Genomic DNA, 25818 nt, shown 5'->3' on the forward strand with positions numbered 1-25818 from the left:
TGAAGAGGCAACTTTTTATTTAGCAAAGTTGAGCTAGCAGCTCTTTATTGCCCGGCGCGATTCATCTTTGGTTCAGCTCGGCGGTTCCGTGGGCATAAGGACAGGAGGCCGAGGGCAGAGGGCAGCCTTGAGGGTGATGCCGGTCAAACCAGCAGAGCCGAGTCTTCGTGGCTTCAGAAGGGAGCCGGGCTCTGGTCTGCCGGCCCCGCAGCTGCTTCCTGGGCCTCTCCTCTTCCCTCCAGTCGCGGATGCAAACTTTCCCATGTTGGACTGGCGGGAGGAATCACATCGACACACCAATTAGTGCCAACAGGAAAAGCCCACGCGCCCCTTCCCCAATCTAACTGAAGCAAGCATGCACCCTCGTGCAAACTGAAGAGCGCAATCCTTTCTCCCACAGAAATCCAGTTTTTCCCCACGGATCTGAAACAGAACTCAAGTGATGGGGGGAGGGGGGCGTTGTGACTAGCTTTGGGGGATAACGACGTCAACAGGCAGGTCCAGAGTAGGGCGGGGTGCTTGGCTGGCAGGCCAGATTAAGCAGCTGGCATTTTGTGAGGCTGGAAAGACCGTTCCTGTCCCTAAAGAATCGCCAGTGCAGGTAGTCCTGGAGTTACAAGAGCTTGTTTAACGTCCATTCGAAGTTATGATGGCCTTGCTCCCCTCCCCTCAAGTCACGTGATCACATTTTGGTCGCTTGGTAGCTGGCTCAACCTTACGATTGGTCCCCAGGTGCCCCATGACCACGCAAATGCCACTTTCCATCTTCTTTGCCGGTTTGCACAGAAATTCAGCTGGGAAGCTGGCAGGGAAGGCTGTGAGCAGACGGGAGGGGCAAAATCTTCGTGGAGGCTGCCGGGATGGGGCTAAAGCCCAAAAATGGATTCCTCCTCTGTGCACTGAAGCCCCTCAGCAGGCAGCTCTTTTGCTCCTTCTACTTAACGACTGCTACAGGGAGGACCGGGATTGCAGTAGTTACGCAAATCAATCATGTGGGTACCTTCACTCAATGTCTTAATTCTGATTGTAAGTCGAGGACTACCTTAGAGCAAGATCATCTCTCCCAGGTCTCTCTAGCAGGCCATCCCGCTGGCAGGGAGCCTCTCCCAGCCACTCTGGCATCAGAAGACGCTTCATACACCTCTATCCGCAAATCTTCACCAAAATAAACCTACAGCCTTTCGATTCTGGAGTTTCCCTTTTGGAGATCACTGGATCGAAAGCTAGAACCCTCCCCACAATATAACACAGAGCAACACAACAAAGAATGCATATGGTATGCAGAATACTGAGTAGTTTTGACTTTTTAAAAATAGAATAAAGGTGTCTGAATTAGGCCGCTTTTTTGACTGAAAGGCCCAAGTCAAATCACCCTCTTGCCCCGGTCTCTGCAGACCCAGGACCCCCGACCCCCACTGGCCAACTGCTGGGATAGTCTTCATGCCCTCCTTCCTCCTCAGCTGGCTCCCTGTGATAATCAGCCCCAAACTTTGTTCCTGAAACTTTTGTCAGTTGGGGTTTCACAATCCTTTTCCTCCCACAAATGTTAATGGAATAGCAGAGCTGGAAGGGACCTTGGAGGTCTTCTAGTCCAGCTCCCTAAAGTTGCAGATAAAATTTGGTCTGAATTTTGAAACTTTTGTGGTGATGGTGGTGATTACCATTGCTACTCCTAATAACAAACATTCTTTGAGAAGACTACGAAGTTACTTACAACATTAAAAACAGAAAAATAATAAGAGTAAATGGTACAACCAATAAATGGAATTGAAATACATTATAAATCCCAAGGCAGACCGTTGACATCAAAAGCTATCTGTAAAAATGACGGGATGACTAGCAAAGAAATCTTAACCTGACGCAACACAGAAGCGCCAATGGAGATGCCGGGAGGAAACCGCCTGGAGAGGAAATCCCACAACGGAGGCGGCCCTTTTCTTCTAGACCTCCTCTGCCCTTGACCTGGAGGAAACATCTAGAGATCTTTTCAGGATAACTGTGCCCCAAGCAGATGCTTAAAGGAAGAGAGACTATCTTCTGCCCCAGACAGTTCACACCAAAAGTCTCTAAAACTGAGCCCAGGAAGAGATAGAAAGGGTTAGGGTTAGGCTTCTTACCTTTAAATACCTGAAAATTATTTCTAAGCAAGGTCTGTAGGCCTCCATATTCCTTCTTCAGAGTTTTCAAAGTGTCCTTGTCTAAATACCCGGCAATTTCACTCAAGGGAAGACTCTCTACAGGAAACAGGGTTTGTAGAACATTTGTTAATTCTTTGGGGGCTTCTGGGAATTCATGTCCTTTGGAACATTCATCTCCCTCTCTCTCTCTCTCTCTCCCTCCCTCCCTCTCTCTCTCCCCCTCCCTCCCTCCCTCTCTCTCCCCCTCCCTCCCTCCGTGTATGGGCTACCTGTACGTGTGAGTGAAATGACACCCCCTTCCTTTCCCAAAGGCTTTTTTTTTTAAAGGGCTGTACCAAAAAGGTTGCTTTTTCCTCCTTTTTCAAGATTGTATCATGTGCTGTGCTTTACAAGCCTTCAGACTGATATGATCATTATCTTTTTATGATGTAAAGCACCGCTAGTTTTTTTTGTGGTTTGTTTGTTTTTTTGTTACTTGTGAGACCTGAATTCTATATAAACTCTTGTGCCACTGAAGAATTGTTGAGAAAAGTAGGACGCCTGTCGCTAATTCCAGCATGGTGAATTTGACCTGCTTATTCCAATTATCCTCCGGCCTAATCCTTCAGATGCTGCCTAGATTCAAGATTTTGGGACCTTAGAAACGGTTCGGATAGGGAGCCCGACTCTCACCTCCGCTGTTCCAGGGGCTGGAAGGTCCGTGGAGGCTCTGTTCCGTCTTGCTTAACAACAGGTGGGCTACCTTCAAAGCCACCTGGTCTACAAAGGCATGCGGGAGGGTGGTGCAGTTTCTTACTTGTTCTTTGCCCCGGGGCAGAAACCCAGAGGGCCACAGAGTCTGCCCATCTCTCTCCCGAGAGGCCTCCTGGCACAGCAGCTGACCGGCGGCCGAGAGGCTCTGCTCCCGATGCAAGGGGAAGTGTTTGTCCGGTGCCACAATTACGGGGCAAGGCTGCCGTTTCCTGATGTCTTCCCCTCTCTCTCCCTCCACTGCCGGATCATCTTGTGCTGCCGGGGAAGTTCTGGACATTCCGATTAAACATACCTACAACAAAGAGGAATCCTGTTGTTAAGAACCTAAGAGGGTCTTCTGGGATCTGCATGCAGGGCCTATCAAGTCCCCAGAAAGCTCACAGGAGATAGATGTAGTCCTCGACTTACAACCGTTTGTTTAGTGACCGTTCAAAGTTACAACGGCACTGAAAAGTGTGACTTAAGACCATTTTTTCAGTTACGACCTTTGCAGCATCCTCATGTTTATGTGATCAAAATTCGGACGCTCGGCACCCGATTCATACTTATGACCACCGCTGTGCCCCAAGGTCACACGATCCCCTTTTGTGACCTTCTGACCAGCAGAGTCAATGGCGAAGCCACATTTGCTTAACCACCGTGTTGCTAACTTATCCACTGCAGGGATTCACTTAACAATTGTGGCAAGAGAGGTCGCAAAATGAGGCAAAACTCACTTAAGCAATGTCTCACTTAACAACAGAAACTTTGGGCTCAGTTGTGGTCATAAGTCGAGGACTACCTGTACATGAAGGCAACCGTCCTCTTCCATGGTGGCTCCGCAGCAACCGGCATTTAAGGTTTGGTTTTGGAGGCCTCTCGGCTATCGGGACCGGTTGCCGCTCCTACCTCCTTCCTAACTGGTTTAATCCCCAGTTCAAACATTAAAGCAATCACCACCTGTGGGCAAAATAAGGAATTTACATGCTGATTGTGGGCTGCAAAATTAATGGCTGTGAACAGAGGCAGAAAAGCACCTTTCAGGCAGCCCCTTCAGGAGTGAGATGGGGAAGGAGCTCCAACCCCCTGGAAGGATCCCCCCGTGGCTCCACACAGGACCCCCAAGCACAATCCTTAACGGCAACGTTGGGGGCGGTTTGCAGTTACAGAGAAGGGATAAAACCAACCAAGGCAGCCCTTCTCCAACCGGCATAAACCTAGTTAGTGGGACAGCAACTTCAGGCTTTTGTGCCTATTCAGCCAAACGAATGTAGATTCAGCAGTCTGAATTGCGAAGGCTTTGGGAAAATCCCTGCATGCAGCCAAGGCCGCTAAAGTGTAGAAAGGCCAGACGTTCATTACCCGTTTTGTGGAAGGAATTCTGAGGCAATCCTCTTCTACATGAAAGCCGCACACAGTCCCGACTTCTGTAACGAAGTCCAGATATTCTCTGTACTGGCTCTTCTGACTCTGCCTTCGGTTGTATTTTCCATAGAAGTCAAAGAAGCAGCAAGGCAGCAGAAAATAGCGACAAGAACAGGAAGACCTGCAGCAGGGAGGCAAAACGAAATCAGGCACTCCTGGGACTCGGATGACGTGTGTCTATCAAGCTATCAGAAGTCGAGTGTTCATTCAGCACAGATTTGCTGGGGGGGAGGGGGGGAGACTTTGGGAGAAGGAGCCGATTAGGTCTACTTTAAACGGTGAACAATATCTAACCGCTTGCTAAATACCTGATTTACTTGTCCGGTCAAAATGTACGTCTGCAGTTGGATGAACCTGGCTAAGGATTCCAAATGCTGACTGCTCAACACAACTGCTAAATATTGTGAATCAGATTCCCAAACAGGGTGCCACTAGATATTTTACCACTTAATAGAGGGGTCTCCAACCCCTGGGCTCTGGCCCAGTACTGGGCTGCAGCCTGTCTGGAACTGGGCCGCAGAAGTGACGGCTGAGCGTGCACCCGCAGCTCCATCTGTATGAGTGGCAGGGGTGGGTGCCTGTCACTCAAGCAAACGGAGCTGCATGCGTGCACGGGCTTATCCCATTTCACACACACACACACACACACATACTTGGTCCAAAAAGCCAGAAAAGTTGGGGTGCTCTGACTTAATAAGGGGCACTGCTACTGCACTGGCTGCTCTGCACATTTTGCAAACTGCTACAGACCCTGTGAAAAAATTAGAGAGACTAAGAGTGCTATGAATTCAAAAATCGGGAAACTCTGCTTTAGAAGTAGTTTAGAATTCATGCTTACTTTATCAATTTCCACTTTCTGGAGGTTTGTCCCAATTAATGTAGAATTTCGGCCTGTCAATTTTCTATTCTTTGATTCTTCTGAACCAAAACTTTCTTAACCTCCTTCTTATATTCATAGCTCACTTCCTCTTTCAACTTTTCTGAGACTCTTTGTATCCCTTTCACTAAATACGTTCCTTCAAACGCAAAACTCGTTCCTTGGCGTAACTGAAACACATTCGTTTTTAATGTAAATGGTTTACAGGTGTCCTATTTTGAACCGCTGAGCGTAATGTGGCAGCTCCCAAGAGAATAACTGCCGAAGGGTTCAGATGGTTCCATTTTGTTGGTACCTGGCTGCTATTACGGGGATCCAGGGCGTCAGCTCATCAGAATGATTTCCAATTAACCAGTCAACATCTGGATAAAGGTTGTTTGGATTAATGGCACTTTCCTAACATAAAAGAGAACAAGACAACTTAATAAAACATGCAAAGGGCTGCCAGTATTTTTCCACTGAAATCTACCAGTACAGGTAATCCTCAACTTACGACCTCGATTGAGGCCAAAATTTCTGTAGCTAAGTGAGGTAATTATTAAGAGAATTTTGGCGACTTTTACAACCTCTCTTGCCACCATTGTTAAGCGAATGACTGCGGTTGTTAAATTAGTAACGTGGTTGTTAAGTGAATCCAACTTCCCCCCTTGACTTGGCTTGTCATAAGGTCACAAAACGGATCACATGACCCAGGGACACTGTGACCGTCACAAATAGGAATCACTTGCCAAGCGTCTGAATTTTGATCACGTGACCCTAGGGATGCTATAACAGTCATGTGTGGAAAATGGTCATAAGTCACTTTTTTCACTGCCTTGTAATTTCAAACAGTCACTAAATGAACTGTTGTAAGACGAGGACTGCCTGTATTTCAGCTTCGAGTCATTCTGCAGAGCGTGACTGCAGAAGAACCCATCGGAGCAGAAGCTGTGGGGGAAAGAAAGAAACCCCTATTTCAAGCCTACCTCCAAGCAGGTCTGTGGGCCGAACATGTCCCATATTTTTCTTCTTCGGACATCAATTCCTTTTCCTGAATGCTGGAAGGATCCACATAGGAAGCATCGTTAGAGAAGCGGCCTTTACCATAAATGACATTTAAGGCAAATATTCTTTTCTTCTCATAACTGATAAAAAAAATTCCAAGCTATTCTGGAAACAGGAGGCGGCCTGTGGATTGGAGCCTCAACCCTTCTGCTCCCTTGCCGGCCGGACCGCTGCCCAAATCAACCAAACCGGTCAGTCCTCAGGGGTTCAGTTCAAAAGAAAAGGGGAGGATGAAAACGGAAATGTTTGGGCTATTTCACAAGAGGGCTGCAACAGAGAAGGCTGCCAATCTCTAAGGGACGGAGCTGGGCAGGAACGAAGCCTGCTTGATCTTGCTGGACAGGCAGAAGCCACGGGGAGGGGGAGGGGGAGAGGGAAGGGAGGGGAGGGGGAGAGGGAGGGGGAGGCTCTTCGAGACATTTAAGGGTGAGGAGCCGCACCTTAAACTACAGCTGTTCAGCAGTCACCCAGGAGCTCCCCATCAAAGTTATGTCAGTGTTTCTCAAAATTGGCAGCATTAAGAGGTGTGGACTTAAAACTCCCAAGATTTGTGGCAAAGGTTGAGAAACACCATCGCCCTCAGATGGGGAAGCCCAAGTTACCCCTTCCAACTCCGCTGGAGAGGCCTGGCAGGGGCAGCAGCCACGGGGGGCCCAACTTATTAGGGGGAGAGCCAGAGAAAAATGTGATTTGACCAATACTGTACAACTGACTTACCCCCTCGTTACTTAAAATGTGAACCAGGAGTCCATTTCCACAGCCAAGATCCACAAAGGACTGCTTCTCGGACAGGCCTCTCCGAGTTCTCTCATCTTCCCAGAGAATCTAACAAGACAGGACCGCCATTCAGAAACGTCAAATAACCACCAGCAAGAATGAGTCATTGGAAATTATAGAGATCCAGGAGATTTATAGAGATCCAGGAGATTCCAACTGGGGTTGACTACTGGGGTACGAGACCACCTTCTCTCTCCCAGGGGTACCTCTGTGTGTGTTTGGGGGGGTGAGCTCTGGGGTTGCATCTCTGCCCCCCCCCTTCCTGAGCAGCTTTCCCAAGTTCTGCCCTGCAACTCAGGGCAAGTCTTTTGTGGTATACAAACACCTGTGGATACAGAGGCAGGCTAGACCACCTTAATCCCAGTGGAGAGGGATTTACTGATGGCCACTAACATGAAATTTCCTTTAAGCCATTCCCAATCATTAGCAACACCCAAAAATTTATTATTTTTATAAATAACAGAAGGCAGCAAACATAGCTAACCCTCCTCCTATTTTCCCAACAACAACAATTCTGTGAGGTGCGTTAGGCTGAGAAAGTGCGAGTGATCCAAAGGCACCCAGCCATCTTTCATGCCTAAGGAGGGACTAGAACTCACAGACTCCTGGTTTCCAGCCTCATACCTTAACCACTGGACCAAACAAATTGCCACGTTCGGTTTGCCTCCCTTTACTGGGAAAGTAAAGCTGTCCAGTTTCTGAACCAGGTGTGTTAATCACTACCACCTGGTGTGTTCTGAGGAATCCAAGGGCAGAAGTGTCCTACTCGGCCAGCAAAACCTCTAGAGGCCGCTGCAGAGCAAGAGACCATTTTCTGCTCTCTTTGCTGCCTCTCATGGTCTTCTGTGCTTTTGCAACCCAGATGTGGGAGACATCCGAAGATTTATGATTTAATGACATACAATCTAAGTGGTACTTTTGGATTCTTGTCATTTTAAACTTTTGGGGACTGTTGCACAGCTCTTTCATCCCAGTAATTCTGCCTTAATGCAGTTTAAAACACTGTAGGAAGAGGTTGGTGTTAATCTTAGATTGACAAAAAAACCATGAATGTGGCAGCACTTTTTCCAGCCAACTTATTTTATTAAAAAGCATTGAGCTGATTTTTTTTTGCTGACCCTGAAGCCCATTAGCATTACATTCAGATATGTGCAATATAATTCTCCAGCTGAGCCTGCATTATTGTTTGGATGCAACATGCAAAATCACATTAACTAACCAAATCATTTTCTGGAAGAACTTATTATAACCAACTCTTCAACCCATCTAATCATTTTGAAAGGGTCCCAGGACTGAGCCTTTCTTTTGGCATTTAGTATCCGTTCAGGTCAACTTTGGGCCACACCCAGTTGGGCTTTAAGCAGCTATAGCTTCCTGGTGCCATGAGAGAAAGACGGACCTGTGATGGACTGATGCCTCCCCAACAGCCACTTCTACAAGGTGGACGAGATCAAGAAAATGACCCATCTTGGAACGTTCCTTTCTGTGGCTCTCCACACTACAGTTCACACCCCGCATCTTTTTCATGAAGAATAAAGAAACAAAATTCTCAAACATAGCCCTGGCCACTCCTTGCAAACAAATATATCATCTCCTAACTGAAATTATTAACAGAATTGTGCTCAGAATGTATCTTGTATATCCAATTTAAAGTGTCAAAACTTTCACATTCAAAAAAATCTATTCTTTATCATTCCATTTAGGAATGATAGGAAGTTTATTATTTTGGAGTAAGTTATACTTTCAGAGTAAACTTTTAATTAGTTTTTAAACGCCACCTACCAGCAGATAAGTAGCTATAGCAACATCCTCATACACAAACTTTTCAGGATCTGTTACTTCGGGCCAAACCTGTGGATAAATAAGACGCAGGTTCAAACGATTAACTCTAAAGGTTATTCAACATAAAAAATTATTTCAAATATCCAGTAGATGCCTAGCTATGCATATTCAGGCCCACCAGGCACCACAGCCATTTGGGGAGCCTCCATAAAGCGGCTGAGATGGCAACAGCCCTTTAGTCGGCTCTCCCTGCCAATGCAACCCCCACGGAAGACATTCCTAGCACCAGACCAGTCTCCCTCCGTGCCCTTTCACTTGCAGGGCCAAGCGGGTTCAGACGTTGCTTCGGAGGCATAACCCAGACCAACCCAACCATGAGGATGTTACTTTCTGCACACTGTCAAGGTAATACATGGCCAATGTTACTTCAACAGGAGCCACTATCCTGGCACTAACTAGCCATTTTCTCCAAGTATCTTTTTCTTCCTCACCCTCAAAAAGTGGGTGAAGTTGTCATCAGCCATCCTGAGGCCGCCACTTCAGCTGGCACAAAGTGCAGTGGCACGGTCAGTTACGCGCACCCCTAGATCAATGCATGTCTCACCTCTGCCCCGTGAGTTACACTGGTTACCAGCTGGCTTCCAGCTTCAATTCAAAGTGCTGGCAATGGCTTCTAAAGCCCAATGTGGCATGAGGCCTGGTTGAGGGACCACCTCTTCCCAATCACATCGACCTGCCCATCAGGAAGAACAAGTTGTGGGTCCTCTACAACTGATGGGTGCCAGGAGGAGAGGCCTTCCTGCTATGGCACCCACTCTTTAGCACATCATTCGCCCAAGGTCAAGACTGCTCCCAACCCTGCTGGTCTTCAGGAAGGACGTTGCCTTCAGGCCTAGGGTAGAACTACTACATGATATTGTTAGGGAATGACCTAGAAATGTACGTTATGGTTTTACTGCTTTTTCTTATCTTCTTTATTTGTTTCACTCTTTTTGGTGTCCAGAGTCACATATATTAGAAGGACAACTATTTAAATTTACCAAATAAATAAACAAGCAACCACCCAACTTTAAGCCAATTCTTATAAAAGCAGCAGAATGTTAAATTGGGACCAGAGCCTGTGACAAACCCAAAGGACTACTTTCCTCCCACATTTACACCAACAGCTCCATATACGCTTCTTCGCACGCTTTTCCTCTAATGTGACGTATCTACCAGCAATGCCCTCCAGATTTCACATGTTGTAGTACAAATGGGGCAAATGTTGCGCAGCAACAGGACACAAGTTTGGCATCAGGACTCAAACGCTGACAAAGTAAAGTAGTAGCAAAGCACTTCAGCCTTCTAGGAGCCTCCTTTAACAGAGCTCAAACAACTACCTTGCGGGGGAAATCAAACTTCCCCATCCCAACTGAGCGAGACTGCTGAACTTACACAATTTAAAGATTTCAGCCCATCTCTGTAGATCTCAACAAACCCAACCGGTTTTTAACATATTACAACTGTTAACGGATAAACATATTGGAATCTGACTCATGTTTAATTCGCATTTGCATAACCTGTAATTACACTCCTCCATCAATCTAGACACTGCATAGACCTGACGAAGTAAGATGCGGCTCATGAATGCTTAATAACATCTGCTAATCCGAAAAGTTGCAACCAGATTCCCCGAGATTTCCCAAACTCAGGCGTGGCTCTGAGAATCCTGAAAAAACTTGAGGCCATACTGCACTGCAAGCAGATTAATGGCCAACATAGCCAAGAACCCTTTCCACTGGCAGGGATGAATTCTCACACGTATCTGCCGACCTCAAGCTTTTCAATCATAATTCATGCTTTCCTCAGATAGAACCGGATTTCAGCTTCCCCCTTCCCTCCTTCTGGAGTTTTAGGAGGCTGAATTCTCCAATCATTTTCCCCTTGACATCTGATGAAGACTGGACTCAGCCCGAGAAACCTCTTCTGTCCCCAAGGCCCAAGCATCCTCCTTCATTTCTTTTCAATTAAGAATAAAACTTATGCTTTTCATTTAAGATAGAGACAAATAAACACTTTTCTGCATGAACGTTAAGTTCAAAAATGTCAAAGCAAAAAGTAAGCCCTACTTACTTTGACCATCTCTTTGTACTTTTCTTTTAAATCTTGATAAACCTGGCTGTATCTAGCTACAGAAATGAGAGAGAGCGTACTCTTAAATTCTTTTTTTGTGATCTCTGTAGACCATTTAGCCAGTTTAGAAATCAATTCACTTCCAAGCCACTCTGCTTTAGGATATACAATTCCATCAGGAACATATTTTTCTGGATTCAGGAGCACTGACACAGTCCTACAAACAGACAAACGAAATTAAAGATCAGAATCAATAAGTGGTGGAGCGCTTTAATTTCATTGTGCCTCTGGGCAATCAACCAAGGTTCCAGTTTTAGTTTACACTAGAATGTAGCAAAAAGGAGTAATATTTTCTTTCTCAAATAGAAGAATCTGAGGCAGAGGCAAGCAGCTCATGGCTTCCCACACCTGCACCTTCTTAGAAAGCAGTAGTAACAATTGCAAGTGAATATACTTTGCTCTAGAAAAATCAGGAAGCTCATGAGTCACCATGGGATAAGGGATCATCAGTATGCTGACAATACCCAATTACACAATTCCACCCTGGCAAATTAAGCAATTAAGCCATGAACATCTTATCTTGGTGTCTGGAAGCCATCTGGGTATCTGGGAGGGGAATAACAGGCTTCAGCTGAACCTGAGCATCTCAGGATTTGGGGGCCCACCAGTTCAAGGACTTTGCCATCCTTGGTGCTAGGTGGAGTTACACTCTCCCAGACAGACCTGGTGCACAATCTTGGGGTCCTCCTAGAGCAGGGGTGTCAAACCTGCGCCGTCATGGCGGCATCACATGACATATCAGCACTTTTTTCCCTTTGCTAAACCGAGGGTGGCCATGGCCAGGGCGTGACGCATCCGACCCGCGGGCCTCAAGTTTATCAGCCCTGTCCTAGAGACTCAGGACTCCTGCTGAATGGGCAGGTGGCAGTCATGGCTAAGAGGGTCTTGGCATAGCTGCTTTTGTCCCAGTTGAGCCTGTTCCTGAAGCAGCAGCCGACCCACAGTCACCTCCAGACTGAACTACTGCAATATAGATAGGTAGGCAGGTAGGTAGGTAGGTAGGTAGGTAGATAGATAGACAGACAGACAGATTGATTGATTGATTCAGCAAGTACAGAATGCAGCGGTGCAGGCAATTCCGTGTGCTCCTAGAATAGCACATGCAATAACTCAGCTCTACAAACTGCATTTGTTGCAGATTACCTCCGAGTCCAACTCACATAGACAGTACTGCCAAAATCCAAATCATATCAAACTGAGGCCAGCAACCCCCAAGCCGGATGCAACGTGCTACTAAATTTATACCTTAATGCAGAAAGATGCCATACATAAAAAAATCTGACAAGACTGAACAACACAAACAGAAACAAAGCATCATCACTCCCTTGAATGCATCTGTAGTGTGATACAACCATTCAAAGACAGCAACATCTTCTGGGCACCCACCATTCATCGTTCTGTATGTGCTGAAGCCGAATTTGATAAATATTGTCGGCCTTCACCTTGTATTGGCCTTCGCAGGTCTGTTCCAAAGGCAAAAAGGTTATCGACCCATTAAGGACATCTGTAAAAGAGTTGCAAATTGTTCAGCTTTATTTTGATAACTGCAAGGAAACCAGCACCAAGCTCAGGCAACACCCAGGACCCCACAGTCCTCCTCCTGCTCCTCTCCCCTCCCCTCAAAAAACCCCACTCCCTTCCAGCACCCATGATGTTATCTACAGGTAGTCCTCAACTTACGACCACAACTGAGCCCAATATTTATGTTGCTAAGTGAGAAATTAGTTAAGCGAGTTTTGCCCCATTTTACGACCTTTCTTGCCACATTTGTTAAGATCGTTACACGGTTGTTAAGCGAATCTGGTTTCCACAGCGACTTTGCTTGTCGGAAAGTCCCAAAAGGCGGTCACATGACCCCTCATAAATGTGAGTCAGCTGTTGAGCACCAGAATATAAATCCCGTAACCGCGGGGATGCCGCCACGGACGTTAAGTGTGAAAAGGGGGTTCCCCGTCCTTTCTTTCAGTGTCGTCGTAACTCCGGCCACTGAAAGGAGCGTGGTAACCCGGAGGGCTGCCTGCAGTCGGGCCTTGAACCGTCTGCAAGGGAGGCACCGGGATCAGGGAGCCCCCGCACCCAGGAGCGCTCCCTGCGGAGCCCCCACCGCCGCCACGCCCTCTCCGCCAGCGGGGCTCCCAAAGGGCCTCCTCCGGGGAGAGGGGCGGAGGCGGCTCCCGCTTCCCAGCCAGCCCTGCTCCCTCCCGCGGGATAAGAACTCGGGCTCCCTTCCACCCGCCGAGGCCTCCCGCGCCGCGCCGCAGCCATGCCAGGCCAGGGGAGGGAAGGTGAGGGGCCCACCTCGCGCCACCAGCTCCGGGACGGGCGGGCGGCCGAGGCGGCGGGGCAACAGGCGGCGCAGCACCAGCTCCAGCGGCCCCCGCAGGCCCAGCGCCTCGCCCCCCGCGCCTGCGCAGAAGGACCCCCAGGCGCGCTCCGCCGGGCCCGCCGCGCCCGCTCGGGGGACGCGCAGCGGGGGCTCCGCGCAGGCGCCGCTCAGCCGCTTGTTGGCCACCTGCGGCCGCTCCAGCCACACGGCCGCCGCAGCCCAGAAGCCGCCGGGCAAGCGCCCCGCGGGGTCCCGCAGCGCCGCCGCGCCCGCCGTCTCCATGGCTCCGCTTCCGGGCTCGTCCCGCCGGCGCCTGCGCAGTGGCGCGGCGGAAGGGACGGCGGCCGGGCAGGGACTTTCCTAGCCGCTTCTCAAAGGCCGCCCCCGCGCAGCCGAGCCGGTCCCCCGCGGTGGAGGCGGGAGGGCGCCCTCGAGATCGTCTGGCCGAGCCCCCGGAGGCTGCAGGTGCTGCGGGCGGAGGGGGGAGGCTCCGTCTCAGAGAAGCGAGGGGGACTCGGGGCACCGGGGAGAGAAAAACCGGGGGGGTTCCTTGGGCATGGGGGGGGCGCTCTAGCCCAGCAAGGGGTCGGTGGGGGGAGGGGGGAGGAAGGGGGAGGGGTCGCCCTGAGGGGGGGGAGCTGGTTCAGGACAGGTGGAGAGGTCGCCCCTCCCTTCCCTCGAAGGAGCCTCTTTAAATGCATCCTGCAAATATGGGTCGTCCTCGACTTATGTCCACAGTTGAACCCAAGATTTCTGTTGTTAAGTGAGACATGGGTTAATTGAGTCTTCCCTGCAGACGTTTACACGACCCACGTATGAGTGCCCTGATTAGTGCCAGGCTGGATCAAACCGGGCTCCCTTCTGGCACCGGTGATGCTCCCTGGTTTGCACGGTGGCTTTTCTTGCCAGAGTTGCTAAGTGAGTCACTTCAGTTAGTAGCCTGGTCGTTAAGCGAATCTGGCAATTGACTTTGCTTGTCAGAAAAGTCGCAAAAAAGGGGATCGGGCGACGCCGGGAGACAGCAAAGGTCATGAATCGGTTGCCCAGCGGCTGAGTTTCGATCACGTGACCATGGAGGGGCTGCAACGGTCGCGAGTTACCGTTGTAACTTTGAACGGCCACTAAATGACCTGTTGTAAGTCGAGGACTGCCTGTAGTCTCTCTCCTAGAAGGAGCTCAATGGGATTGCACGGGAACGTTTGCCAGAAACTCCGCCTGCCGGATTAAATGAGAGCTGGAGGATGATCCCCGTGTTGGAGCGCAGGGAGAGGATCGGCTGCCCGTCTCTGTCTTCGTGCTTGTGACGCCCTCTCCGTAATCTCAGTTCTATTCCCAGTGTCGGGCGTCCGTATCAGGATGGCTTCGGGTGGGGAGGTGGCGCCGTCCAGCCCCTCGGAGCCCTTGGTGCTCCCGGACCTCCCCAAAGGACCCCTGTGTGCCTACCGGAAGAAGGCCTCCTTCGGCTGGAAGGAGATGGCCCTCTTCGTTGAGGAGGAAGACTTGATCCGTTTTAAGGTGAGTCTCCGCAGAATCGGAGAGGAAGGAAGCCTGGCCCCTCCCTTGGAAGGCCCACGGTCCGCCTGTCGCCCCAAAGAGGGTCCGGAAAGGTTGGTTCTTCCAAAGCAGGCCCTTCTTTTTTAGCGCTCAGGGCTCCGAAAGTAGCATCTGGAGACCAATCCTGCCTTTAGTTTTACTGTCCCAAAGACGCGACTTGTGAGCAGGGAGAAGGGAAAAAATGCATTCTGTGTCTTTTGGTTCATATTCCCTTACGTCATCTGTAGAAATGACTTAGGAAGGTAGGTACTGCTGACGGCAGCCGTTGGGAACTGACTGAAGCACTCTGAATTTTTTGTTCATGAAGCACACAGTATTCTCAGCTCTCGAGAACGACCCCCTCTTCGCTCGTGTTCCCGGAGAAGAGTTGTCGCTTGAGAAGTACCGGGAGCTGACCTTCCTGCGCTGTCGGAAGCTTTTTGAATACGATTTTCTAATCTTTGAGGAGATTCTTGAAAGACCCTTGAAAGTGATCGTTCTGATCAGCTGCCTGGGGATGTACGATTGGTCCCTGGGAACCAAATACTTGCTCAATTACCAGGTAGGTGCAGTTGTTCTCACTATATTGAAACACTGAAGCCACTTCTATTATTTTTATTATTATTTAGCGTTGTTGAGAAACTTCTGTGGGTGGGTGTTCAACTACATGCTTACTTTGATAGTAATTATTAACTTTGTTGCTTAAGCATGGGATGTTGCCTGTGCCAGGTGGCCAAACTGAAGCCTTTGCTTGTTCTTGTTTAAATATAGAAGGAGTAAACGATATAGTCTGCCATATTCTGCTTTGAAAGCATTAGCAATGCTTTCTAGTTTAGGCTTAAGCCTTATACAGGTAGTCCTTGACTTATGACCAAAATTTCTTGTTAATGGAGAAATCTGTTAAGTGACTTTTGTCCCATTTTATGACATTTCTGGCCACAGTTGTTAAGTGAATCACTGCAATTGATAAGTTAGTAACCCGGTTGTTAAGTGAAACTGGCTTCACCCATTGACTTTATCTGTCAGATGGTCGCAAAAGGGGATAACGTGATCCCAGGATGCTGCAACGGTCATAAGTATGAATCAATTGCCAAGCATCTGAATTTTGATCCCTTAATCACGGTGCCGCAAAGATTGTAATTGTGAAAAATGGTCACAAGTCACTTTTTTCAGTGCCGTTGTAACTTTGGACTGTCACTAAACAAACTGTCGTAAGTCAAGGACTGCCTGTCATTCTTTTTTTATGAGATGGATACATGCTGAGCTGAAAGAGGAAGGGAGGCGGTGGAGGAAAAAGCTCTGGAGCCAGGAACCAAAGAGCAAACGCCTCCGAAGCACTTGGGGCACTGAATTATAAATGAGACTCTCTCTCTCTGCAACTGTCAGATGAGTGGACTCCATCTCCCAGAATTCCCCAGCCATCTGGAAGACAAAGGGGAGGGGAAGGAGAGAGGAGCCAAGGGTGGTGCCCAGCTTGTCCCGCCCGCTGAACAGGCATCGGCTGAAACCTGCAGCTTGGTGGTTTTAGTGTAGCCAGACTGCAGCTCCATCAGGCTGGCCTGGCCCAGTTGTTTGCTCCACGCCCGGAGCGAGTGCAGCTTCCAGAATGTAGTCTATTCCCTCTTTACCTTCACTATTTTGCCCTAATATTTTTCTTTTTTTATGTACTGTTTCGCTTTACCTGTTTAATGTAGTTCTTAATAAAATTGTTGGAAAAAAGCTCTCTTGCCTGGAAGAATAGCTTACGCACTTTCCACTTGAGCAGCAAATAGTGCCACATCTTTATGTTTCAACTTTGCTGAACATTTTATGATTCTTAATTGGCTGTCTTTTTTTTTGTTCTCCGGTTTCTGTTAATGTCATAGGTGTTCAAGGGTACCATTGAGAGTTCCGGATCTGAAAGACATGGAAAATTTGTTAAGCAAGTTGAGAACATGGAGGTAGTACTTTTCTATTGTTTGAAACTTGACGTTGGTGACATCACTTTTACAGAAAGATTAATTTCATAAGAAATAACAATAGGAATCTTCCATAAAATAGGCAGCCACTCCCTTTTCCAAGCTTGACCGTGTTCGTGCTGTAGCTTTTCTAGTTGCCCAGGAATTGCCCAAAGGCCAGAGAAGGTGCCGGTTGCAACACTGCAGTCCAGGCTCCCCCAGCAACGCGCATAAGAAATCCTTATTGTGACCCCCATTGTGACTTCCCTGGCCACCCCCTCCCTGCAGGTGCCTTACCAAGAATGGATCTGCTGGACGTTGGAAACCTCGCCCCAAGTGAGCAGCAGGCTCAGCTCAGAGCTCACCGGTGGAACCAGGGGGCAACGGTGCTTCTGCGGTATCTTAAGATCCCCTCTTAAGATCCCTTTTTTGTGTCTCTTGGCCACAGATATTTGGATGCTTCGCACTGACTGAAGTCAGCCACGGCAGCAACACCAAGAATATCCGGACGGTTGCTAGATACGACCCAGACACGCAGGTCAGACTGTCAACGCCCAGTAACCGTGGCTTCTAGTCCTCAATCTTTAGTTTTATTAAAATAATAACATTGGATGGTGAAACTATGTTTAAATGGACTTGTTGGCTAACAGGGTGTCCGTTTTTCACCAAAATCTGTTAAATAACATAACTGCGGCCTTGCAACCAACTCAAATTGCTTCATTTAAATAATATAATATAATAATATTCCACTGCGCTGGAAGAATTTAGATCTAGGCTTTGTTGGCTAACAAGGCTGCTGGTTGTGAGATTTCCTGTATAAATATTTCCTGTTTCTGTCTAAAAGTCCTAATATCAAATACCTTGACTTACGACCACAATTGAGACCAAAATTTATGTTGCTACCGTAAGCGAGACGGTTGAATTTTCTGGCCACAGTTGCTAAGTGAATCACTGGAGTTGTTCAGTGAATCTGCCTTCCCCATTGAGGTTGCTGGTCAGAAGCTCACAAAAGGGGATCACGTGACCCCTGGATACTGCAACCGTCATAAATATGAGTCGGTTGCCAAGTGTCTGAATTTTCATCGCGTGACCATGTCACTTTTTTCAGTGATGCTGTAACAGTCACTAAATGAACTGTTGTGGGTCAAGAGTTACATGTAGAGCCAGACAATCACTTTTTTCCCCCCTATTTGATGTAAAAGGTCTCTTTCCAACCATGTAGGAGTTTATTCTTCATTCGCCTGACTTTGAAGCTGCCAAGTTTTGGATTGGCAACATGGGGAAGAATGCCACGCACGCTGTGGTCTATGCCCAGCTCTACACACCGGATGGCCAGTGGCAGGGGTTGCATTCCTTCGTGGTGCAGGTGAGGGACGTGATCTTGCTTTTCCAGGGTTTGGCATGAGCAGGTCAGCCTTGGTTGGTGATACCGTCAGCACAGCATAATGTCCCATTTTGAGGCATCCTTACAGAGAGATGCCAGCTTTGACGGTTTCTTTGGTACCTTCAGTCAGTGTTGAGAGCCCTGCAGTTTTCCTGGCAAGATTTTGGAAGTGGGTTTGCCATTGCCGCCTTCTCCCGAGGGCTGAAGGAGAGTAACTGGCCCAAGGTCACAAAGGTGGTTTCATGCCTAAAGCAAGACTAGAACTCATGATCTCCCGGTTTATAGCCTGGTGCCGAACCACAACATCAAAATGGCTTGCTTGAGGCCACTCTTGGAATGCCACATCCAGTTTTAGTCAACACAATGTAAAAAAGATGCTGAGACTCTTGAAAGAGTGCAGAGAAGAGCAACAAAGATGATTAGGGGACTGGAGACTAAAACATATAAAGAACAGTTGCTGGAATTGGATATGGCTAGTGCAGGGGTCTGCAACCTTAAACACTCAAAGAGCCATTTGGACCCGTTTCCCACAGAAAACACCGGGAGCCACAAAACCCTTCCCATGCCTGACTATTTCTTGAGAGGCCACAAAACTAGCATATGTTGTTGAATTAAACGTTCTGTTTTCTTCTGAAACTTTTCTTTTCTTGGATTTATCCATGGTTGGCCATGGGGGGGAGGTTGAAAAGCTCAATAAATTGCATGCCGGTGGGTGTCGCACATTGACGGTTGTGACGCATATTTTGAGTGACAGGGAGCCGCAGCAGAGGGCTGAAAGAGCCACATGTGGTTCCAGATGTTCCAGGTTGCTAATCTCTGGTCTAGTGTAACAAATAGAAGGAATAGGGGTGAATGATGGCAGTCTTCCAATATTTGAGGGGATATCACAAAGAAGAGGGGTTCAGCCTATTCTCGAAAGCTCCTGAAGGAGCCAAACAAGAAGCAATGTATAGAAACTAATCAAGGAGAGAAGCAACGTGGAACTAAGGAGAAATTTCCTGACGGTGAGAACAATTGATCAGTGGAACGACTTGCCTCCAGAAGTTGTGGGTGCTCCGGCACGAGAGGTTTTGAAGAAGAGATTGGACAGCCATTTGTCCAGGATGGTATAGGGTTTCTTGGCTGAGCAGGGGGTTGGTCTAGAAGACCTCCAGTGTCCCTTCCCACTCTGTTCTGTTGTGATGAGACCATGCAAAAATCGGCATGTTTTCATTGCTCGCTGACTAAGGCAGCTTCAGTCAACACCGAGGCCAAGGAGAGGCAGGATGGTGAGGTGTTGTTCTAGGCCTAGTGAGACCCGGGTGTGCTGTGTCATTGACCTATAATTTTAGGTTTTATGGCCACTCAATCATGCATGATTCTGAGCTACTCGGCTGCACCCAGGTTCAGGTTCACCCCCAGCCATGAAAGTGAACTGGAAGACTGACGTTAGCAGGAACGCCTTGTAGCCCTGGTGGAAGTCACCTCAGAGAGCTAGAGTCCCAGGCAGTGATGGCCCCAGTTCCCCTTCCCAGCTTCTCCATTTCTTCTTTCAGAGCCCCGGGGAGCTCCTTCCCCTGAGCTTCACCCTCTCCGCATGGCTGTGTAATGTCTGCACTCAGCCGACTTTCTTGGAGTCAAGCTTCAACAGGTGATCATGATGTCTACGGAGATTCTCAATCATCCTGATGACGGTTGTCCTGAAGGTGCTTTTTCTATAACTGAAGAAGCTTCTCGGGTGAGAAGTGAAACATTTTCGAAGAAAAAAACCCAAGAAAATCCAGTTGCTTCTTAAAAAAAAAAGCACCTTTGCGATGATAATGGCAGCAGTAAAACGTACACATACAGCACCTTAATATAAGCCAAAATGAATCGGTGTATTGATTTAAATTTCCCATTCTTCTGTGCTTCCAGATTCGAGATCCAAAAACCCTGCTTCCGATGCCAGGCGTGATGGTTGGCGACATAGGCAGGAAACTTGGACAGAATGGCTTAGATAATGGGTAAGTATCTTTCAGCAGCAGGAAATCGGTCCCAGGGTGACGGTTAAGGCTAAGGCTAAGGTTAAGGCTAAACTGGTTAAGGCTAAACTAGGAGACCGGGAGGCACAAAGCCAGCTGGGTGATCTTGGGCCGGTCCCTCCTTTTCACGGCAAGCCACTTTCAAAATCTTGCCAAGAAAATTGGAGGTGTTTCTCCAAGACTGACTCAAAAGCACCCCAAAAACTTCAGAAATGTCGGCATCCAAGGCTTTCTGGCATTAACAGCATTCCAAGATACTTCTAAATATCTAGATAAATACAAGAATACTTTTTTTAAACCTGTTACATTTTCCTATCCCATTGTTAGACCTGCCATGACACAGACATTTAGGAAAGAAAGACCCTCGACTCCATTAGGTTGAACTGATAGGTTCTTTTACTAAAGTTCAGTGGTTACAGAGAAAGCAAAGCTGCATCTGAGTATTCCTGCGCAAAGCTTACACCTTTTTCCCTTCCCTGCCCTCCTGCATTGACCAGTCCATCAGTGTCCAATAGGATGCCTTTTTGATACTTTGGGAACGTCTTGGATACTTGGCACCTCTCGGTGTAGTTTTGCATTCTGTTGCCAGGCCATTCTGTCCTTGGCGGCTGGTTCATTCCAGGTTGGTACCTCTGGTTCTTGCCAACGTGTCTCCCTTTCTGCCAGTTGTCTTCTCATTCCCTGGCCCAAACTTTACTATTCCAGATTCCTTCCCCCTGCCCCTGAGTTTTATGGCAGGAATAGAATAGGAATAGAATAGAATTAGAATTAGAATTAGAATTAGGAATAAAATAGAAATAGAAATAGAAATGGAGAGAAATAGGAATGGAATGGAATTAGAAATAGAGAGAAATAGGAATAGAATAGAATAGAATAGAATAGAATAGAATAGAATAGAATAGAATAGAATAGAATAGAATAGAATAGAATAGAATAGAATAGAATAGAATAGAATAGAATAGAATAGAATTTTTTATTGGCCAAGTGTGATTAGACACACGAGGAATCTGTCTCGGTGCATAGGCTCTCAGTGTACATAAAAGAAAAGATACCTTCATCAAGAACCATAAGGTACAACACTTAATGATAGTCATAGGGAACAAATAAGCGTTCCAGCAAAGTGAAGAAGCTGAAGATGGCAGCCAAGGGTGTTTCCCTACCAGCGTTGGGTGGACTTGGCAGCCGCCCAGCCAGTCCCTGCGTGGAAGACCTGCAGGGATTTTGGGATGCTGGGCTAGGTTGCTGCTTGAAATCCATCTTGCAGGAAGGGCAGCAGGGTGAGCTGCTTCCAGAAAAACTGCACCGGGGGTGGGGGGGGGAGTGGGTGTTCTGTCCTGAGGAACGACAGGCTGCAAGGTCTCCCTGCTTTGGCCAGAAGAAGGAAAGCAGCTTTGTGGGGAGGGGAATCGGCTGCCCTGGCTGAGGGTGTCCATGTCTGTGCTGTGCCCGGGAGCCCCCTCTCCCCATTCAACCGTCTCTTGAAACTGCCAGGTTTGCCATGTTCCACCAAGTGAGGATCCCCAAAGACAATTTGTTGAGCCGAACAGGCGATGTCAGTGCTGAGGGGAAATACATGAGCGCCTTCAAGGTAGGAGCTCTGCTTTTTTGGGGGGGTTGTTTGTTTTTAATCCCACCTTGGTTAGTTTTCACAAAAAATTCAAGGCAGAGAACATACCTAATACCTACTTCCTCCTCCTCCTCCCATTTTCCCCACAGCAACAACCCTGCGGGGTGGGCTGGATTGAGAGAGGGGGACTGGCCCAGAGCCACTAAGGGCTAACATAGGGCCAGAACTTGTCTGTCTCCTGGTTTCCAGCCTGGAGCCGTCAGCACCAGACTAAATCAAGACTCTTTCTCTGTATGGAAGTTCGATTCCTTTCTCCCTCCTTCTTCCTCACGTGCTGGTTTTCAGCAGAGTGGCCGTAGCCCTGGAGGACTGGCTCTTGCGGTGTTAAGCCCGGGGTCAGCTCTTCCTTGCGGGACGGTTGTATTTCCCCAGGATCACAAGCAACGTTTGGGGGCTTCGCTGGGCACCTTGTCCAGCGGGAGAGTTATGATCATCGCCATGTCTGTGGTCAATCTGAAGCTGGCCGTGTCGATAGCCATTCGCTTCTCCGCCACCCGGTGCCAGTTCGGGCCAAGCGACGCTGAGGAGATTCCTGTCCTGGAATACCAAATGCAGGTAAAGGCAGCCTGGCCAGGAGCTGGCTCAAGGGGAAGTCTACTACTCACAAGGCGACGGGTCTCAGGGTGCAGGTAGCCTCTGCTTCCTATAATTCAGTGGATGCGATGACCCAGGTCGCCTAGGCGGAGGCAGCCTTCCATAGAGTCCCTTATTGTGTTAAATTATTAAATTCCACAACAAACGGCCCTACAATGGCCGGTAAGGCTCCACCCAAAGCTCCCTGAAGGCAGCCACCCACAGTCCCACAAACACAAGCCAATAAGCAACAAAACCAGTCCGCAAAGGCAGGAAGGCATGGGGCAATAAGGCCACGGGGCAGAGGTCCAGAGGCCACGGGGCAGAGGCACAAGGTAACACACAGGCTGAGTTTTTCCCAGGCCGGTGGGGGCCATGGCAAAGCAAACAGCTGTTCCCGACAGAGACAATCCCCCCTCCCCGGCCTCTGCTTAAATCAACCCACACCTGGTGCTCCTTGTGGGGGGGGGCAGCTCCTCCCAAGTAGCCTTGCAGCCCCTTCTCTGGCCTTGCCTCCACTCCGCTCTCCTCTGTGCCCTCGGATTGAGTGGAGGAGGCAGCTGGCCGCCTCAGAGGGGGATTCAGTCGGCAGCTGATCCTCCCTTGTGTCTTTGAGGACAAGCAGGTCTCTGTCCGGTCAACCACCTCCCCCAATGCTGCAGGGGCCCAGGACAGCATCATCCGTGGCCTCTCCCAAACATGCCAAGGGAGTCGTGCCTCCTCCGTCGGACGGTCCCCATTCCTCCTCCTCTTCTGAACTGGGCTCTGATGGGGCCATGACAGTTAAGAGTTCTGGTCATAAGTCATTACAGTCATAGGTCGAGGAACCCACTTGACCAGAAGTAATTGTGGCAGTCAATAAACAGACCCATTCCTTTGAATGGTTTTTGTTTTTGTTTTGCTGAAAAGCAGCCAAAAGCATCACGAATCATGACCATGTGACCACCAAATGGCTGAATTGCTCATAAACACACACACACCCCCATACATGCTCCTGTGATCATGGGGAGGCAGCATGACCATTTACAACAGCTGTGTGTGCTTTATGGGCCGTGCTCTTTCTGTAGCTGTCCTAACTTTGAATGATCGTAAAGGAGGAACCGTTGTTAAGCAAGGACTGTTTATAGCATCCTTCTGGCCAGTATTGCCTGTTGCTTTGCAAAGCTCCCTGCCCGAGCCTTACGGAGAGGTAGTTCTGCTTTGTGAGCAGAAGTAACACTAAGCAACAGCAGAGTTAACCCAGATCTGTGTTCTGGTGTGAACTTCCCTGCCGGTTCCCTGACATCACTGCTCCAAGTTTAATTTAAAAGACTAATTTGAAAGATAATGCAAGTTCAGGTAGTCCTCAACTTACAACAGTTCTTTTAGTGGCCATTCAAAGTTACAACGGCATTGAAATGGGGACTTACGACCTTTTTTCACACTTACGACTGTTACGGCATCCCCACGGTCACATGATGAAAAATTCAGACGCTTGGCAACCGATTCATATTTATGACGGTCACAATGTCCCTGGGTCATGTGATCCATTTTGCCACCTTCTGACAAGTCATGGGGGAAGCCAGATTCCTTTAACAACCACATTACTAAGTTACCAGCTGCAGTGATTCACTTAACAACCGTGGCAAGAAAGGCCCTCAAATGGGGCAAAACTCACCTAACAAATGTCTCGGTTGACAACATAAATTTTGGGCTTGATTGTGGTCATAATTCAAGGAGCCCCTGTTTACTCTCAACCTAGGTAGGTTAATTTTAGTGCTGCCTGTCGTCCTTCTCTTTACCAATCCCGTCACTGGCTTGGAAGGAGCAGGATCAGTGGGGTTGTGGGGCTTCCACAAGGGCCGGTGGTGAGATGCGTACTTGCAGGGATGTGGGCCTCCCAACTCACCCAATCCAACTGTCCTTAAATCGCAGCAGTGGCGTTTGCTCCCTTACTTGGCAGCCACCTACGCCTTGGACTACTTCTCCAGAGCGCTCTTCCTGAAGTTCATGGAGTTCCACATTGGGCTGCTGATAAGGGACAAGAGTTCCCAGCAGGTGGGGGAATCTTCCAAGCCCTAAGCGATCCTCGGGAATCTCTGGCCCCTTGGCGGGATGGCTGCGCCACGAACCTGATGGATCACGTTTCTCTTCACGGCGTTGCGTTGAACGGGTGGAAATTGCTTTGAGCAAGACTTCAAGGTCATCGCAAAGAGCCATCGTGTGTTATTGACAAAAGTCTATGATTTTGGATGGAAATATTTGAATGTGTACAGGTAGTCCTCAACTTATAACAGTTCATTTAGTGACCATTCTAAGTTACAATGGCACTGAAAAAAAGTGACTTATGACCGCTTTTCTTTTATGTACACTGAGAGCTTATGCACCAAGACAAATTCCTTGCGTGTCCAATCACACTTGGCCAATAAAAACTTCTATTCTATTTATCACACTTGCAACCATTGCGGCATCCCCATGGTCACACGATCAAAACTCGGACACTTGGCAACTGACTCATACTTATAACGGTCACAGTGTCCAAGGGGGGTCACGTGATCCCCTTTTGAGTCCTTCTGGCAAGCAAAGTCAATGGGGAAGCCAGATTCCCTTAACAACCGTGTTACTAACTTAACAACAAACTGTTAATCACTCAACAACAGTGATTTCCTTAACAACAGTCGCAAGAAAGGTTGTAAAATGGGGCAAAATCCACTTAACAAATGTCTCACTTAGCAACAAAAAATTTTGGGCTCGGTTGTGGTCATAAGTTGAGGACTGCCTGTATATTTATAGTTGAACTTCTCAGATTTACAAAATAGGGGTGGGTGTATGTATTGCAATAGTTGTTGTTGTTTTTTTTATTGATACCGGTAACGGTTACTTTTCTGCAACTGTATCTAGCTATTATTTAGGAGGGGATTTGGGAGGTGGGATTCTTGTTAAATAAGCATGCAAAAAGAATTCGGATGAATGTGCACGTTAGATAGACCGGAAACTGCTGGAATGTTTTTCGTTTTGCCCAGTTCTCCCACTCTGTCTGCATTTCCCCAGTGGGGGGCTGCAGGAGAGACCCTCCTCCGGCCGCGCTGTGGCGCCTGAAGTGGGGGGGGGGCTGGGGCTGGGGTGGTGACCGCTCTGTTCTTCCTTCCTCTTCCCCAAGGCTGAGCTGGGCCGTGAGATCCATGCCTTGTCCGCCTCGGGCAAGCCCCTCTCCTCCTGGCTCTCCCAGCAAGCCATCCAAGAATGCCGGGAAGCCTGCGGGGGACACGGCTACCTGGCCAGTAAGTGAGACAGCTCTCCCAAGCACCCTGCCAGCAGTCGGGAGGGAGGGAGGGAGGGACCCGGTGATGCACTAAAGGTTTAATTCTGACAACATTATCAGCTAAAAGCCGGTAGTCCTTGGCCACCATTGAGCCCAAAATCTCTGTTGTTAAGTGAGACATTTGTTAAGTGAGTTTTGCCCAATTTTATGACCGTTCTTGTCACAGTTGTTAGGTGAATCGTTGCAATTG

At 48.4% G+C, this 25818-nt stretch overlaps 2 protein-coding genes across 5 annotated transcripts in view; one reads left to right on the plus strand and one right to left on the minus strand.

The window, feature by feature from the left end:
- On the minus strand, positions 1-13611 carry TRMT44 (tRNA methyltransferase 44 homolog). 2 transcript variants are annotated; one of them, XM_058193584.1, is made up of 11 exons: positions 13246-13611; positions 12334-12451; positions 10888-11104; positions 8776-8844; positions 6934-7041; positions 6138-6209; positions 5468-5568; positions 4233-4416; positions 2811-3183; positions 2118-2234; positions 1-270 (listed from the first exon to the last, which is right to left on the minus strand). In XM_058193584.1, the coding sequence occupies exons 1-11, from the start codon at positions 13553-13555 to the stop codon at positions 62-64; spliced, it is 1878 nt and encodes a 625-aa protein (XP_058049567.1). In that variant the 5' UTR covers positions 13556-13611; the 3' UTR covers positions 1-61. The 2 variants fall into 2 exon arrangements, 1 of the variants encoding a protein (XP_058049567.1); XR_009156362.1 differs by having other exon boundaries at positions 131-270; positions 2935-3183.
- Positions 12834-25818, plus strand: part of ACOX3 (acyl-CoA oxidase 3, pristanoyl) — an 18948-nt gene continuing 5963 nt past the window's right edge. The window contains exons 1-11 of one of the 3 annotated variants that reach the window (XM_058193582.1): positions 12834-13232; positions 14598-14788; positions 15135-15368; positions 16672-16746; positions 17192-17281; positions 17966-18109; positions 20021-20109; positions 21619-21715; positions 22127-22309; positions 24245-24364; positions 25467-25587. In XM_058193582.1, the coding sequence (XP_058049565.1) occupies positions 13211-13232; positions 14598-14788; positions 15135-15368; positions 16672-16746; positions 17192-17281; positions 17966-18109; positions 20021-20109; positions 21619-21715; positions 22127-22309; positions 24245-24364; positions 25467-25587 (1366 nt within the window). In that variant the 5' untranslated portion in view covers positions 12834-13210. Of the gene's footprint in view, positions 13233-13604; positions 13739-14597; positions 14789-15134; positions 15369-16671; positions 16747-17191; positions 17282-17965; positions 18110-20020; positions 20110-21618; positions 21716-22126; positions 22310-24241; positions 24365-25466; positions 25588-25818 lie in introns of those variants that run through there. The other 2 variants (XM_058193581.1, XM_058193583.1) reach the window with 2 other exon arrangements.

This window comes from Ahaetulla prasina, chromosome 8, assembly GCF_028640845.1.
Source record: "Ahaetulla prasina isolate Xishuangbanna chromosome 8, ASM2864084v1, whole genome shotgun sequence".
In the NCBI taxonomy this organism is placed as follows: Eukaryota; Metazoa; Chordata; class Lepidosauria; order Squamata; family Colubridae; genus Ahaetulla; species Ahaetulla prasina.